The sequence below is a fragment of the Thunnus maccoyii genome, chromosome 15 (assembly GCF_910596095.1).
Source record: "Thunnus maccoyii chromosome 15, fThuMac1.1, whole genome shotgun sequence".
Taxonomy (NCBI): Eukaryota; Metazoa; Chordata; class Actinopteri; order Scombriformes; family Scombridae; genus Thunnus; species Thunnus maccoyii.
The window spans coordinates 16,658,451-16,675,707 of NC_056547.1; the positions used below are offsets into that span (position 1 = coordinate 16,658,451).

At 39.6% G+C, this 17,257-nt stretch overlaps 1 protein-coding gene across 1 annotated transcript; it reads right to left on the reverse strand.

Annotated features, from left to right (window-relative positions):
• Positions 1-49: 49 nt before the first annotated feature.
• On the reverse strand, positions 50-16,623 carry pip4p2 (phosphatidylinositol-4,5-bisphosphate 4-phosphatase 2). Its single transcript, XM_042436545.1, has 7 exons — positions 16,030-16,623; positions 8,572-8,720; positions 7,861-7,967; positions 7,532-7,655; positions 6,075-6,127; positions 2,834-2,924; positions 50-1,617 (listed from the first exon to the last, which is right to left on the reverse strand). Exons 1-7 carry the CDS (start codon positions 16,133-16,135, stop codon positions 1,474-1,476), a joined length of 774 nt encoding a protein of 257 aa, XP_042292479.1. The 5' UTR covers positions 16,136-16,623; the 3' UTR covers positions 50-1,473.
• Between the last annotated feature and the right edge of the window lie 634 nt (positions 16,624-17,257).

The window sequence follows — 17,257 nt, forward strand, 5'->3', positions numbered from 1 at the left end:
CACATTTAAAGTCTAATATCCCAGATGACAAATAAACACAACAACATGGTCAGTTTTTACATTTTATTGATAAATTATCATTTTTAAAAAGACCCACGAGCCATCTTTTCCTTCCACATCACACTACAGTTCTCCAAGTACTGAATTTGAGCTATGTACAAAGAGTATCTTTTAATATTATTTTCATCATCATCATCATCATCACATTCAAAACAAGGTTAGAAGTTTGAGCTGTGCCCACTGGTCAAGGTCAAGAGACGGAGAGATGCTGAGTTAGCGTACGGCGATGCTAGCTAGCACAGAGTTCACTGGAGGTCAGAGAGCAGCGATATAAGCAAAGGGAGGAGGGTTTACATTCTAAATCACAGGCAGGAGGAGCTAAGACGGGGATATTTTACGCTTTAGCTACCTCTCTGACACAGTAAAAAAAAAAAACCACCACCTCAGTGACAGAACATAAACAAGTCAACATGCAAAAACGCTTGTCACCATGTTTTGGGATTATTTTCCACCAGAAGGCAACATAAATGCAGTGAAGGAGATACTGTAGGGCCTTCAAAAGAACTCAGACGAAAGGATTATTGCTGTAGTGAGTTAACAGCTGCATGGCACAAAAGAAATGAACATTGTAATAAAAACAAGCTCCTGTTGATCAGTTGCTTTTCTCGACTAATACTGGGCAGCAGTTGGCAGGCATGGGGGAGGGGGGGTTAAGGATCATTTCTTTTAAAAACTGATCATTTCCGGAGTTAAAATCATATTGCGATACTATGTCAGTGTACACAGGCAAGGTAAATGGTTACAATACAGTATGGATATGCAGCTTTTTAAGTTTAACTAGCAGCAAAACAACACGTACAATTGCATATAATCGTAGTGCAATGGGCAAAATGGTTGTCTCATTTTGGTCTGGTCTGTAACAAAAGAAGTGGGTACCGTCATGTCTGCCAGGCTTCTGACAAAAAAAAAAAAAAAAAAAAGGTCCAGAAAGACCAAATCCATCCAGTTTGCTAAACTATCAATCTTAAATCAGAATAGGCCAAGTTGATTTTTGTATTTATTAAGAAAAAAAATCACTGTTTTTGAATTAGTGAACTAATTCATACAAGTTCCTGATTCTGCATTTTTGTCGAATTTCTGCAAAACCTGGGCAGGATTTGAGTCCTTGTGGATAAGTAAGGGATTGATCGACACACATTAGCGAGTTCAGCCAGTCACAAACAAAACGAGACACATCTCCCACATACACCTCTTTCAAGCAGACACACACACACACACACACACACACACACACACACACACACACACACACACACACACACACACACACACAAAACACCCCATTGACACACTCCTGCAGACGTTCCACTGCCGCTGAACGGTGAGCGGTTTGAAAATCTGAACAAGATGAAAAGAAAAAAAAACTAAAAGCGGGGTATATGTTCTTTCAGCCGTGCAGGGCCGTGCCCACCCTTAGGCAAAGCTATTCTCCGGGTAGCTGACTTTGATAGCTCCCCAGTAGCAGGCTCGTATCAGACAGATGAGGCCGAGCAGGTAGGCGAATGCCCAGGACACATAGGTGGCATTATAACGACTGGCAAAGTCCCGAGTACCAACCTGGTAACACAGAAGAGGGAACAATAGTGTGAGTGAACGTGTACTGCGGTTAACACTGAGAAAAAATATATCTTTTAATTTATGCATTCATAAGTTCTTATCATGCAAACACAGATAAACAAGATGAGTCTATTATATTTTACTGCATTGAAAACTGAAAACTGCTTCATCGTATCAATCAGTTGCAGAAAAATAAGAACAAACTGCAACAAACTAATTTAACCTTTAGTTAAAATACAAGTAAATAATGAAGTGATTATGATTCTAATATGATTATACCAAGCTGTGAAAGTCTAATATCTCTCTGATATACTGTGAAAAACGGAACAATATGTGGTTGTTTAGACCAAACACAGTGCTTTTGTTTACTGAGCTGCACATCCTGCCAGTGAGTCCAGTTGGCTTAACAGACCAAAGTGCATTTGATGTATTTGTAATATACTGTAACACACTCACTGTAGGTTAAAACCACCTACACACAAATATGAACATTCCTAAGGCACAAAATATATTTGCAATCTATCATCATTATTATGATGATAACGTGCTGCCCACTTATCCCATGCCTTGCACCTGTAGCCTGATGATCTCCCTTACATTGCCTGGGTATGTATGGGCTTATATTATTTTATATTATGATTAATGTGATTTTAATGGTTTTACAATTGTGTTTTATGATTCTGTGCTGCTGTGAATCCCTCACTTTTCTTAACTAATAATTATCTTTTTTATTAATGTTATATTGTGTTTGTTATAATCCTGCCTGTTTGATATTTCATGCTAAATGCTTTTATTGCTTTTTTAACCTTTATTTAACCAGGAAAGCCTCATTAAAACTAAAAATCTCTTTTTCACCAAGATATGTAGCAGTAACAATGAAATACAAACAACATAAGACAGATAATGTGCCACAGAATTCAGAATTAAGAGAGAAATGCAATTATAAAATCATGACTTTCTAAGGCAACCGTGTCAAAAACTACCTTAAAACAACTCAACAGCTGTCTTAAAATGCATTTCTTCACCATATATAAAACACTTTGAATTACCTCTGTGTTTGAAAGGTGCTCTATAAATAAAGCTGCATTGCCTTGCACCATAAAATAATTAAGACCAATCCAACACATAAAGATTTCAAAATACTCCAAAACATTGGGAACCAGAAGAAAGATCACCCAGGCTCTTCTTCTTGTGAAGCAGTTTTGGCTGTACTTACTGTTAAACCCACTCCAATGAAAATGCAGATCATTCCTATAGTTATATAAGCACAACAGCGCCTCCTCGGGAGCGCACTGCCAACAGAGGATCTGCAGATGGAAAGGAACAAAAGAAGAAAAAAAATGGAAAAAAGGTGAGTGTGTAAACAGAGACTTTTATCTGAAGTGGACAGAATACACTTCAGATGTTTTAATATTTACATGTCTTTGATAGGTTACATTCAGATATGACTGGTATGACTGGTATGTCTTTGTCCCACCCAGTTTTCCAGTGATCTCACTCTGCAGCACCCCGACAATCTTGTGAGCCAAAAATCTCTCACTCTCCCTTTTTTAAGTTACACATGAAAGCACTGGAGGCCAGTCACATGTGCGGCTCCCAACAAGTGCAATCCCGTCCAGACTCCATACAAATACACAGACAAGTCGACTGCCCTTAAGCACCAGTTTGGCATCATTTTTTTTTTTTCTGGCTTCACTATGACTTTACTTTTCTCCCCCTCTCAGATCTCACATGCCTCTCATGTGACGGGACTCAAGCATTCTTCAGGAATCACTGGTATTCGGATGGCTTAGGGGGGCACGATCACCTGATTTATTACCTTCTCCTTCTTAAATAATCTCACTGCTTTGCACCACCTGAACATCTCATTCATGTGACCATATATGGAGCAGACTTTTTCTTTTTTTTTAATTAAATTATGTTTTTAAAGACTTAAGCCACTAGATGTGGGCTGAATTTGTCATTCATTTAAAACTAATAAAAACCATCTGCAAAACAGGATTTATCAGGGAAACTATAGGATTAATTATTATATCAGTCTGAAATATGAATAAAAAACACTTTCACTAGTGGAATTGGGAACATGCTACTATACCTAAGGTATCAGTTTCTTTTAAGCATTAGAGAAAAATAACATCTCATGACACCATGTTACCTTAGTGTTTTGATTTCTGTTATGGAGGGAAGGAAATAAGTTTTAAGGAGATAAAGATAGAGAGAGAGAAAAATATGAAAATAAAGATAAAAAGAGAAATATGGAGAGGTAAAAAAGATGGGAGCATATTTGTCTCCCTTAAGAAGAAGGCTGTGTTTGTCCATTTTATTTATTTTATTACTCACTATGTGGTGATTTATGTGCTGTACTTTTTAGTAAAAACGTCTTCTGCTGACTTTTTCTAGATGGATGATAAAATACTTTGTTTTTAGCCTTTTTGTCACAGGCTTTATTTGTAAAGTTTGAGAGAGGAGACCAAGTTATTTGTAATGTAATGTTATATGTAAGAAGTGATGTTCTGTTTCTGATAAATGTTTCAATTCTGAGACAGAATTTTTGGCGTCTTATGAGTCTGTGTGGGTTGAAAACAACAACAAAAACAACCACAGATAGACAAAGAATGCAGAGAAAAAAACATGGGTAGAGCTATAGATAAGGATATAATCAAACTATAAAAAAAGCATTAAGAGAGAGAGAGAGGGAAAAAGATTGAGTCAGACACAGAGGTACAGGAAAAGACAGATGCCAAGATTGGAGTCAGCAGGTTTTGGCTGCAGCTTGTTTTTCTGTTGCGGGTCTGTCTGGTGTCTCTGCATCATTGCTTCTTTCCTGTCTAGATACTGCCTCTCATTTTCAACCCTCACACCTTTATTTGACCTCACAGCACTCCCCAACTCTGTGAACCTCCTACCCCATCCTCACTTCATGTATTGAGGCCAGCCTCTAATTCCTGTCACACGTCTAGATTAGCCTCCATTACCACCCCTCCCTTCTCCTTCCAAGAAGAAAGTCCAGTCCTCTAAAAGCTCACCGTCTGATTACACTGGATTATTTGTAAGAGTAAGCAATCAAAAACTACTCCAGTGACAAAGAAAAAAAGAGGAAGAAAGCTTTTAGGTTTTAGTATTTACATCTGTGACAAACTGTATCATATCAAGCCCAATTTAGCATTTTAACAGCACTCTACTCTCTGCGTAGCTGGATTTTGTGTGAATACAGAGCTTCATCCTGTCTGCTGTGGCCTCTCTGCTTTGCGTGTGTGTAACTCAGCCCCACCCTCGGTCAAGCAGACACACAGACCTCCAGCTCTTTATACATCCATGACACAGAGACAGAGAGCAGCAGAGGAGAGAGACAGAGACAACCAAGAGACAGAGTCCCAAGCTCACACCCTGCGCACTGTTCTTGGCTGGGAGCTACACACCCACTGCCCAAAGGCTGATGCCCAGAAACGTCCTGAACACAGCAAAATAATAAGAAAATAAGAAAGTAAAGGCAGAGAGCAGAGTCTCTGCAGATAAATACACCGCCACACACTCCTGGTGGCTTGTAAGTGATGATTAAGTGGGATTAATTTTGTATGAGCCAATACTGCATATTATACCTTTAAAGCGGGACATGTTGGAGGCATGTTCGCTTTAAGTTGACAAGTCTCTTACAGTTCAACTCTTTATGGTGCTTTCCCAACTTCAGCTCCAACCTCCTGCCCAAATCTAGATTTTCTGCCAGTTCCAGCTGTTTGTTTATTCACTTTCAGGGCTTAAATAGCCCATAGCTGTGTTTTTTGTGTGTTTTAGACCATTATTGAAAAATCACTTATTCTTTACATCACAGCTAACCATTTTATTGTGTTTTAGAAAGTTTGACTTATTTTGGCAGCCGTTAGCTTCCATTAATTTCTGTGCAGTACGAAAATGAAGCCGCAAACTCTTGAAACTTGCTTGAATTGTGGTGTTTCAAGAGTCTGCAGAAATACAGAAAACCAAAATCTTCCAAGCATCCAAAGATAAAAAAAAACTATACAACCTGCATTTGAAAATGGTCAGCAAAGATTTTAGGCATTCATGGTTTGTAGTTAAGGATCACACAGGCATGGTCTAAAGTTGCTATGCTAACTATTTTAATAATCGAATAATCATTTTAATCATTTCAGTCATTTTTTCAGTAAATATGTCAAATGTTTGCTGGTTCCAGTGTCTTAAATGTGAGGATTTGATGATTACAATAATCATGCAGCCCTACCATGGTCATTTAAATTGACATTTCTACCGAGATTAAATAAAAACTTTTTGTTGATGTTTGGATTCAATTTTTAAGACTGTGCCCGTCAAAAGACTTAAAATAAATGCCAAGACATTAGAGCAGTCAGGTAAAATGTGAGCTGTGGTTGAAAATCAAGTGAACTGTTGTGTTTCACTTTGACCTTTATGTACAGTGTGTTAAACAGAAGTGATGGACTCACATTTTTTTGCAGTGGGGACACTTGGCTAGTGTGTTAAACCGCAGCTCCATCCACTGTGAGAGAAAAAAAGAACAGAAAAAAAGAAGAACCGTTAAGTCACAGTACAGAGGAGTGAGCACACATGTATCCACAAACACACTACAGTCCTACTGTGCTTTAAGAACAATCAACACAAGGCTTACTGCAAATGATTTTACATGATCAGGTATGATGATATAATGATTCCCTTATTAGAGAAAGTATTTAAAGGCTGGAAAACTATAAGCACCTAAAATGATTCTTTCAATATGTTAGTTACAACTGTGAATATACAGTTTTTTGATTGAAGGTTCTGATGTTAACAAAAGCAGCTCTATGGAAGTGTTTAACCATCACAGATTAGGAAACAAAAAGGTCCTATTGACACAAGTTAAATATGTGACTTTTGACATGTGGCTTCAGTGAAGGAATGAAAATTTCAATAAAAGCTGAAACAGAATTTGGCCAACAATGATCTGTAAAGCAAATACCGTCATAGTGTGATTTAAGCCAATTTAATGCACTTGAAATTCAACTCTTTGTGGCTACAGCTCTCTTCAAAGCCAGATGTGTACAAAGTCATATCATCACCAGTGTGAATAAGGCCGCAGATTGAACTGGAGCAGGGTTAGGCTGTTGTTAATATGTCCACCAGTATAACCAGCTTTCTCAACCTGTTGTTGTGCTGGGGGAGAGCCATCGCTGGGGAGGCCAGTCATTGGCTGGGATGACCTGGCGTCCTCACTGCCCTACAGACGCCGCAAGCAACAACGTGCACACATTAAGAGGACATGATTTTGACAAAGTGGCGAGTGTGTGTCATACAGACACTTGGCAGATGTTTTTTATTAATCTGTACGATGATAAACAGAAGTCAATTAAAAGTGATCATGTTGCATGTCAGAAATACGGATCCTCAACATGAGGTGGCAGGAAGACATTTTCTGGTCTTTCTCTCTAACCTGCAACTGCAGCAGCTGCAGATTAGAGAGGTACGTGGCATTTCTTGTGACCAGATGTGGCCACACTACATTCAAATGCCACTTGAGTTTTTTTTTAAAAATAAAACAAGCATGGAAAGGAATGTCAGCCACTTGCAGACATCATATTCTGACCAAATCTGCAACAGGATGGTTTTCATTTCGGCAGATAAAAGATGGTTCAACAGGAGAACTCATAACTCTTATGTCTGCTTGAAACTGACATGAATGAAATGAACTGACACCAAGCTATACCACCTAGAACATCTGTACAACTCTGCTATGACACTTCAGAAAATCAAAGCAACACTGTTACATCACAAAAAACATGGAGTAAACACTGCGATTTGGCCCTCATGATTATTAACATGCACGCACCAACAACAGCACAGCAACACAATTCTGCATGAACAAGTCTGTGATTGGTGAAATTGGTTGTCTTTGTGGGTTTTTACTTACTAGGAAGGTGTTGCCACAGTGACCACAGACCACTCTCATCCCCTCAGGCTGGATGGGCAGCGCCGGCTGGGCAGGTTGCTCCTCTGGGATCACCATCACCGGGCTCAGGTTGATGATGCGTCTGCTGTCAGGGGAGCAAACGGAAAGACAAGTTTGTATTGATTGCAGCAAAGCCAAGACAGGAAAGTTTCCGTTCACTTAAATAATATGGAAAGTGCTTATAAAAAGAAGTTGACATTGATGACTCAACATGTCACAATTCAGCTTTAGAAAGGATGTAATCCTGCAAGAAATGTCAAGCTGAATACCCTCATTTATCTCCCACCTACCAGTTTGGTCGCGGGCATCCTATCCTCCTGGACGTGTCTTTACAGATAAGCAGGCAGTTACAGGGACATCTCACATACTTTTTCCCCGTTGGGGGGTTCTTGATGGGCTGGAAGACAACCGAAAAAAAAAATCAGCTCACTGAAAACCAGTATTTTGTTACAGTACGCTGTAGACACTGGAGACACTGACAGGGTGGATAAAGTGCTGTGAAAAATCAATAGCTTTGCCTTTAATCTATAAAATATATATTAGTTCACCCATTAGCTTCAAATATCCATATTACGTCCTCTGTCATGCTGAATTTGTCAGTCATTCGAGAAGCATTTCTAAAGTTACCATCTCACACTGTGCTGTTGTGTGTCTACATACTGTACTAATACAGAACTAAACACTAATGCTACAGCTGAGCGTAACGTCTGGAAAATGCATTTGTATGTGTGGTTATAGTGCCACAGAGATCAATCGTAAATTGAGTGTGAAAAACAATATGATAGGGGAGGAGAGGAGAGGAAAGGAGAAGAGAGGAAGGGAGGGGAGGGGAGGGGAGAGGAGGAGAGAGGAGGGGAGAGGAGAGGATTGACAAGCAGTCCAAACAACGACAGACTAAATGTCTTTACTGAATTTGACAGTTGAACTATCACAACTCTGTCTGGCAACACAAGACATCATTCATAAAACTGTCATCGGCCTTCACAATGGCCGCCACTTACTGTAGCTTCGTTGCAGACTGTGCACTTGACCACGTGCTGATGCAGCTTCCCATCCAGGTTGATGAGTGACTGGCATACACGGCAGTTGATGACAGGCACACCGCCACCGTCGGGGCTGGCGATGGCTGTGTAGGGAGGAGGTAGTTCGGCTTTGAGAGGAGGAGGGCAAAGCACACAACACACAGCAGGCTGTTAATCGCATGCATCTACATTCAGGGCTTCATGAACAAAGACATGGATCGGTGCATGCAGTGAAAAAGAAGTATTGTTTGGGTTATGTAAAGGGATGTTATCTTGAATGGCTGGACAATGTGTCTTTAAATTCAATGTGAAAATGTGTCTGATCCATTTCACAGGAAATAAAGCAGCGTTTTAACAGCTGTAAACAGGTGCTTATTATTCTGTGCAGTTTTAGCCCTGAGGGACACGGGTCGACAGATGTGTAAAATGCCTTGAAGGGAAAACAAATTTCATTTTATGCTAAACACGGTTTTGCAGTAACGCGTAGTGATGTCTGGGTCTGGGGTGTGTATATTTGCGGCAGGTTGTGCTGGCATTGCAGACGTTTGTCTTCAAATTGGAGATTTTATTTAAAAATATTGATTTTGATCTCTACTGTGGTCTTTGAGTTCAGCAATTCAAAATCAATCAGTGTCAGTTTTCATTCTTATAAAAACTGATGACACAGCAACAAAATAGTAAATTAACGTCAAAACAAATTATAGCATAGAAAATCAGACTAAAACAACTACAAAACAATCTTTGTTTGATCACTATAGCACAGTAAATGTTATATAATACACACACACACACACACACACACACACACACAACAAGAAAACTGTAGGTCAGGGCCGGTGATTTAATGGTTAAGGTGCATATCACATAATTCTCAAAGTCCACAGTCTAATACTGGCCTGGGGACCTTCGTTGCATGTCTTACCCTCCCTTCTCTCTCCCTGTTTCCTGTCTCTTTCCACTGACTGCAAAATAAAGCCAAAAAAATAGAAAAAAAAATATCTCTCTCTCTCTATATATATATAAATAAATCCTAGGTCAGACCATGGTAAAGTCACAATATTAGTGCAAGTTGCTGAAGTCTCTGTGTGAGACTCTTATTACCAACATAACACAAGATTTATGGGTGTCTGGAAGTTTTAATCATTGAATTTGTGTCGACATATTTTATAAGAAGCTACCATTGATTTACAATACAAAATTAAATGTCTGATACATCCCAGAACAACCTCTGGAGAGGAGCTGCTGACTAACATGACTTGCAATTTTTTAACAGTAAGAGTTTCCAGTCAAACTTTCTCATAACTTTATGAAACACACACGCACTGCAGGTTACTGAATGACTCCCTAATTAAACTCTTAAAACCTGCTAGACAATCACACCGAGCCTAGAAACACGTGAAATGATGCTGTGATAAGTTACGCTCCATCACAACGTCAGTTCTCTTTCTTCATTCATGGTTTCCTGCACATACTGTATGCAAACTCATGACAGCCTGTGTTCGGCTCTGATTGCTCAACATGTGACTCTCTCTTTGTCAGGGGCCCTAGCACCACTCTGTATGTTTAAGAAAAGAAACAATGAGCCCTTTTAGATACCAAAGGGTAAAAATCCACTCACTGTCGAGCAACACACGAGTAACACATGAGTCAGACTCATTGTACGTACAATTTATGCAAGTGTGCTTATTAACACATGGAGAGAAATAAACACTTCATATCTTATGGTATCCAATTATTTGTGACTTAAAGAATGCTACACGTGTGAAAAACATTTAAATTAGGAGAAAAATGCTCACTGCCACTATTACATGTCACACCTACCCAGGTTTTTAGATTTCACTGTTAAAATTATGGAAAATGAACATATATTAAGTTGTATTCATTAGTTGAGTTGTTGCATTAGTTGCATGAGCAGATAAAATAAGATGTATCTGCTAAATGACACCTGACCATTTTGGTTGGGAAGCTAAGAATAATCAGACCACTGATTAGTCTTTTACGTTCCGTAAACAAGTGTAACCGACCTGATCAAATGGACGACATTTACAGATTCAACGATTTTTCTCTTTATGTCTGAAAGAACTGCTGTAACTCCAGTAGCTACTCAAATGAACTCTGTACTGTTTAATCCCACATTAACCTCGTGTAATTAGTCTACATTCCATGTGTTTTACAGGGCTTTAATACATTTAATCCATAGACTTGCACCAGTCTATCCTTTTACTATTACTGTAGTACTCACGCATACTTAACATTCTGTGTTTTAGCAGATAAAACCCACAACACGCATACGCTCTTTCATTTCTATGATTTCACCTAACCTTCAGTCAGGATTCAATTAAACTAATTCAATAATTTGCTCCTGAAACTTGCAACTGTCAATTATTTCCTTCATCTGTCCATTCTGTTTACAATAAGTCAATTCAATGCCAAAAATGCCCTCAAAATTTGTCAGAAAATGTCCCTTACAAACTCCAACAACCGAAGGTGATGTCTAATATCTTGTTTTGTCTGACAAAAACAAAGATACAGGATATATAATGATGTAAAATAAAGAAAAGAAGCAAATGGTGTTTTTCTTTTATAAATGACTGAAATAGGTAAGTAGTTGACAATTAATTTTCTGTCACCTGACCAATCAATTGATCAACTATTTCAGCATTAGAGAACGTACAGCAACAGTATTATATGCCAGACAAACTTCATAAAGTATAACACATACACTTTATATAAGTTGTTTTATGCCACGCTGTTTATTTAACTTCACAGCAGAATCATATGAAATGTTTGTGTCTGTAGTTATCTTATTAAATATATTCTTCAAGGCGGCATTAAAGGACAGGTTCACAGTTTTTCAAGTCTGTCTTGAGGTATCAGGTATCCATATGAACAGTGAATCAGATTTTTCTGGACATCTTTCAATGTGAGCGATGGGGACAAAATCCACAGTCCTCATTTTGCAGCTCAACACTGAAACACTGTCCAGCTAAACAAAACAAAAAAATTTTGTACTGAAAAGACTGCAACTTTAGACTTAGGAGGGGATCCTTAGATGGCCAGTATGAACAGGAGGAATGATTACAGTGAGAAAAACTGTTTCAATCTTCATACGGGCACCTGACTACTGACTGTTGACCAAACACAAAGGACACATCTAATCTGAAAAACGACCAATTTCCTTCTTGTCTCAGCTCTGAATGAGATAATGGGAAAAGTCAACAGGTAAACGAGTTTGGCTCTGAGATTTAGTGATTCTCAACCAGTCGACACCACAGGGACAGATGGGACACCCGGTCTACATTTGGGCAAACCCGGCTGTCCTCAGCAGAAATACAACCAGAGCATGCCAAAGACTGGAACGCTCCTGCTGTGTGCAGTTGGTGCCTCTTACACAAAAAAAATGCAATCCTCTGCTAAGTTGCATTAATCCAAAATGTAATGTTGATTAGTCAGATACAGACTTTCTCTTCTTAAACCATAAATTCTTGTAAAATAGTATAAAATAAACTCCTGATCCAGCACTTCTCTCTCTCTCTCATCTACCAAAGAGGCCTGTTACTTCTTGCTTCTTTCCTCGCTGGAGTTGTACGGCTGAAACTGAATATAGCAGCGATAGGTTTTCACTGGCTGCCCTCGGAGCCAGAGGTAAGACGAGAAGACGCTCCTACTACTACAACAACCACCACCAGCAGCACTACAACATACAGCAACCCTCACATCCTGCCTCGCTGGTGGTGCCATCGCTGACTGGATGACCAGCTGATCGTGGTTACTTGTGGTTTGTGGGGTGGAAGGGTGAACTGAGCTGGTTTCAGCAGCTACATGAGGATGTTTTCTGTTTTTTTTTCCCTGTTGCACATGTGACATGAAATAAAAATCTCTCTATAAGGGGCATAACATGTTGTAATATCTATGTTAAACATGGTCAAAGGTCCAAAACTTGAGGTGAACTGAAAGTCAAAAGGCTTCAGTCTGATCTGAACACTATTTTTGCAAAGTCACCTATACTTCCTCATTGAACCAGCATAAGATAAAAACTGCAATTCATGCGCAGTTTTTTGCCCTTATTCCAAAAAATTCTTACTATTCCTATTCCTAATATTCCTGTTTACATGCAGAGGAGTTTTAGGGTTTCCCTCTGCTCCAGTGGGAACAGGAATCACAAGATCTCCACAGGGAGTGAAGTAAACCAGTGAGGTGAAAAACATGAGTGAGCTGCTGCCTGATATTGAAATGACTGATATACATTTATAGTTACAGGCACATCCAGCACCTAGGCTGTGCCATGTTTACTACACTGCTGAGTGTTTTTGGTGCATCACACCGAGCCGTCACCATGAGTCAGGATAATAACCAAACCCCTCCATCCCCGTCGTGGAGAAGCTGGCTCTGTTTTTCCAGCCCACCCTGAACAGCTCTCCACTCTCCTCTCATTTCTCTCCTCTGTCTGCCTTCCTGCTCCAGTATATTTCATTTTGCCTGCACAGGGGTAAACAGGCAAGAGGCCATGTGTCGCAAACTGCGGTAAAACCCCCGACTGAGACGCATATTCTGAATGCCATGTATAAATGTCCAAAGAATGCTCCTAAAACCAGAATAATACCGGCATATCACACATCTTAACCGGAAAACATTCAGAATAAGGCCTAAACAGAATAAACTGTTAACATAAACTGTATCAAATTCAGAATATTGTCATATTCGGAATGATAGTGAAATATTAGTGTGAATGTAAACATACCCAATATAAATCAAAGACCTGGAAATGTGCATGATATGTCCCCTTTAATATTCAATTCAATATTGTTGTTATTGTCATCAAATCCCATTGAAATACCAAAAATTTCAATGCATTCATCTCTTAGTACTTTTTGATTTCTCTCAGATCTGTTGGTTCCTAATGAAGATTTAAATCTTTAAAGACCAGTCACAAATTCATAGTTTCACATTTAAAAACGACTAAATTACTTCTTATCACAGGTGGGCATTGTAGTTTTTCACTAACATTAATCAAAAAGAAATAAGTAGTGCATTTGTTGGGATCTACTTTCAGCTGCGGATTAATACACATTTGATGCTAAAGTGAGAATTTACAGAAGCAGAACAGTCTATTGTGGGACTGACTCAAAACAAACTACAGTGCCCATGTTCATGGTAAGGAAGGAACATGTCACCCAGGGCAACAATGAAGTGTTTTTAATAGTTTTTGATCAACATTAGATATATCAGACTTTGGATACACAGACAATACTTGTTAGTGAGCTCAGTTCTTTGTTGGTCTTTTTGTTGGATTTGTTGACAGTAAGAGAAATATAGTACATCAACATAGTCATCCATAACCTTTATTAATGCAACTGTCCAGACTAGTGGCACATAACACACATCAACTGTTATATCCTAGCAGACAATCACTCCCAGCCAGGAAACATTTGAATAAATTTGATATAAAATCTTTATTTTAATAGCTCTGTCTTTGTCAGTAAAGCACTGTGTCTGAGTGAAAGTAAAACTGAGGAATTCATTTATCCCTGTCAAGATTAAAAGAGCCTCTCACAGGCTTTTTGGTTGCAGTCAATTTGTTCTGCCATTCAAGCGCAAAAATATCCAGTAAGTGGCAACAAAATCAAGCCCAGCGCCTATCCAACCATTCAGAGGCAGCCAAGGTCATTGGTCTCCACCCCTCACCACACCATCTCCACTGATGAAAAATACAAGCAAACAGTGAATCTCTACATGAATTATTTCTCATTGTCAATCTGCTACAGCTGAATAAAAACTGATTGTGGGCAGCTCTCCTCATCAGGTGAAGGAGTGGCAGATATTTAGGAAATCAATATTTTCACCCATTACAGCTTGTACTCCTCTAATCACAACTCGCATTAGCTCATTTCCTAATTACAGCTGATTATTTGTCAAACCACCATAACAGCCTTTGCGTTTTAAGAAAAACGTCTCAGTTTTGGCTCAAATTAAGCCACTTTACAAACTGTCTGGTAGAGGATTGTAGACCAACAAACCCAAAGAAATTGGAATTAGCCATAATCCAGGCAGCAGAGAAGGAGGGAGGGAGAAACTGGGCCATGAGATATACTGATAGTTAGTGAGTTCATAGGTTATTACAGTCCGGTGTTTAAGGCTTGATAATTAATCCTGTGGGTAAGTATGAATTCTGTAAGATTAGACTACTATAGAACAGCAAAATGTTCATTTCCGACATTCATTTGCTTGATATTAACCATTTGTCCTGAAATGCTCCTAAAAGAGTATTACACGGTCAATGAATCCATTCATTCGCGGCAGAACAACCGGTGTTGTGGGGAGCCAAAGAAATGCTGTTTATAGAGCCAATAACAGCATTTAAAGCTAAATTTATCTCAGATTTCAAGTTCATTTTGAAACCCATCGAGTTGCTGAAACAAGAGATAAAACCAAAACATAATCTTTAGATATGAGAATCTGATCTGGATGTTTCTGTAGAAAAATGGACACTTTTCTGGGTCTCAAGTAAAGCCTCCAGCAAAAAAAAAAAAAAAAAAAAAAAAAGGGAACGCATGTGTGATCATGTAGAGCTTCAAAATGGAATTTGATTTTCTTCTGCGCAAATTCAGAATTTGATTGGACCTAATTCAGTGTAAAGGCCAGCCCCTGACAGTGGCTGCTAGACAGACTGGTTAGAGGATTTATGAGCTGTAATTGCCTGGGTTAGTCAGCGCTCTCTGCATGCATTATGGTTCTGTAACCTACATTCGTCTGTTTACTAAGCAAAATGTGGAGACTGTGGCAGCTTCCTGGCTATAAATGTGAATGTTTTCTGCTGTAGAAAAGATACAGAGAAAAAAAGAACATATTCAAACTGTCTTTTCGAGATCAAGGAGGCCAAATATTTGTTTTTAAACAGTCCCATTTCCATGCAAATGAGCAAGCTGACAATTAAAAACAACAGCATGGTAGTTAAATCACGCCATACTATTGATTTGGTCCCATCCACAAAGGAGCACATCTGGGCATTTTGTTGATTTGCAGCTGGGACAAAAGGCTGCGAGCCTGCCTTCATCTGCAATGGGTCATTTCTCCAACCCCTCTATCAATAAACAACTTGCGACATCAATGCCCAAAACCCAATGAGGCCTTGCAGTCCTACTACATCACGACTGATATCACATATTGGGAAAGACCCAAAACATTAAGGCCCCCCAGCTGGATCGTGATGTAAGCATTTCTGCAGTAAAAACAGAGGTTGCTGTTATTGTAGGCCCCTCTCGTCTAACCCACTGCTCCAGTTCTCACAGTGGAAGCTCCACCTTTTCCTCAGCTGCAGATTGATTCCCCACCGATGCCCTTGCCTTTGCCTCGCTGCGGTTTATTTACGCACTCGATACGCCCGAAAATGATTCAGCATGCAGGCGGCGGAGGGGTCTCGACGTGTAGCGTGTTTACCTCTGGGACTTGAATCCTGCAGGTACGGGGGTAAAGTGGGGGTCACATTCTCGGAGTTGGGGGTCGACAGCAGCGGGGATCGCTCGTCCATGCCGTCGGAAGCCATGTCGTTTTTTTACCGTGAATGGTGAGAGATGACGGGACGGGGGGGAAGAGCTCCTGGCTGCACCGAGTCTTCACTCAGCACGGAGGAGCAGCCGGCGGCTGGTTGTTGGTGCCGAGTTGCTCCGGTCCAGCAGCGCCGGTGACGGCAGCCTGGAGGAGGGAGGAGCTCCGCGCTGCTGCCCGCCCCCCCCCTCTGACATAGCCCTGGGCATGGGCAGAGCACCGCACCGCCTACATGCAGCTCAATACTGAAGGAATGTAGTTTGAAAAAAATATGTCAACACGTTTAATTGAATGCAAGTTTATTGCAGCTTATAAACACATGCACATGTTTAATTTTGAGTCCAGCCCATATTATTTTCACATGTGCACAATTTTCTGCTTTTATTCAAAACAAGCAGAAATAGTTAAGTGTTTTTAATGATGCAGGGACTCCGAACCAGTAACGCTGCAGTTTCCAGTTCTGACCACTAGATGTCACTAGAGGATCACTGAGGGTCAGACCTGTACAGTCCATGAACATTTGGACCAGAATATATGTTTTAAAAGTGGGGTCCTTGAGGGGGTTCAAGGGGGTCTCCAGCAAAAAGGAGAATAACTTATTTTCATTATAATTACATCCAGAAGTATCACAATGACAAAGTGTGTGACTATTTTGTTTATGGGTTTCATACACTTTCTGTACAAACATTTAAAAGCAAAAATCTTATCAAATGGGGGACTAATTTGTGTCAGTTTAGGGGTCCTTGACGTGAAAAAGTTTTGAGAACCACTGATTTAGACCAGTAATCCCCAAGTCCCAGTTCTCAGATTGTTTTACTCAAATATTTTAGAGGGATGAAAATGTCAAATTTGATCATACATAAGAAAAGGAATCAACAGTGTTTAGACAGCAGTATTTTTACTCCATTTTTGTTTAGACTGTCGCTCTGTGTTTCAATACACTGGATATAAAATGGAACAAAAACTATGTGGCCAAACTTCAGCTTGAATTTGATTTAGGATACAGAGATGTTTCATCTGCTCTGATCCAGCAAATGTATCAAGTGTTCAGACAAACTTCATCATGGAGCAGGACAAAAAATCCAAAACATACAGACAAGCTGGGTCATTGTCAAGATTT

What these genes read in the sequence shown, in the direction of transcription:
- pip4p2 (XM_042436545.1), bottom strand. Translation starts at nt 16,135, where the DNA reads ATGGCTTCCGACGGCATGGACGAGCGATCCCCGCTGCTGTCGACCCCC. An exon ending in CAGTCTGCAACGAAGCTACA is followed by an intron (nt 7,968 to 8,571) that starts GTAAGTGGCGGC and finishes GTTGTCTTCCAG; the next exon opens with CCCATCAAGAACCCCCCAAC. An exon ending in ACTGTGGCAACACCTTCCTA is followed by an intron (nt 6,128 to 7,531) that starts GTAAGTAAAAAC and finishes TTTCTCTCACAG; the next exon opens with TGGATGGAGCTGCGGTTTAA.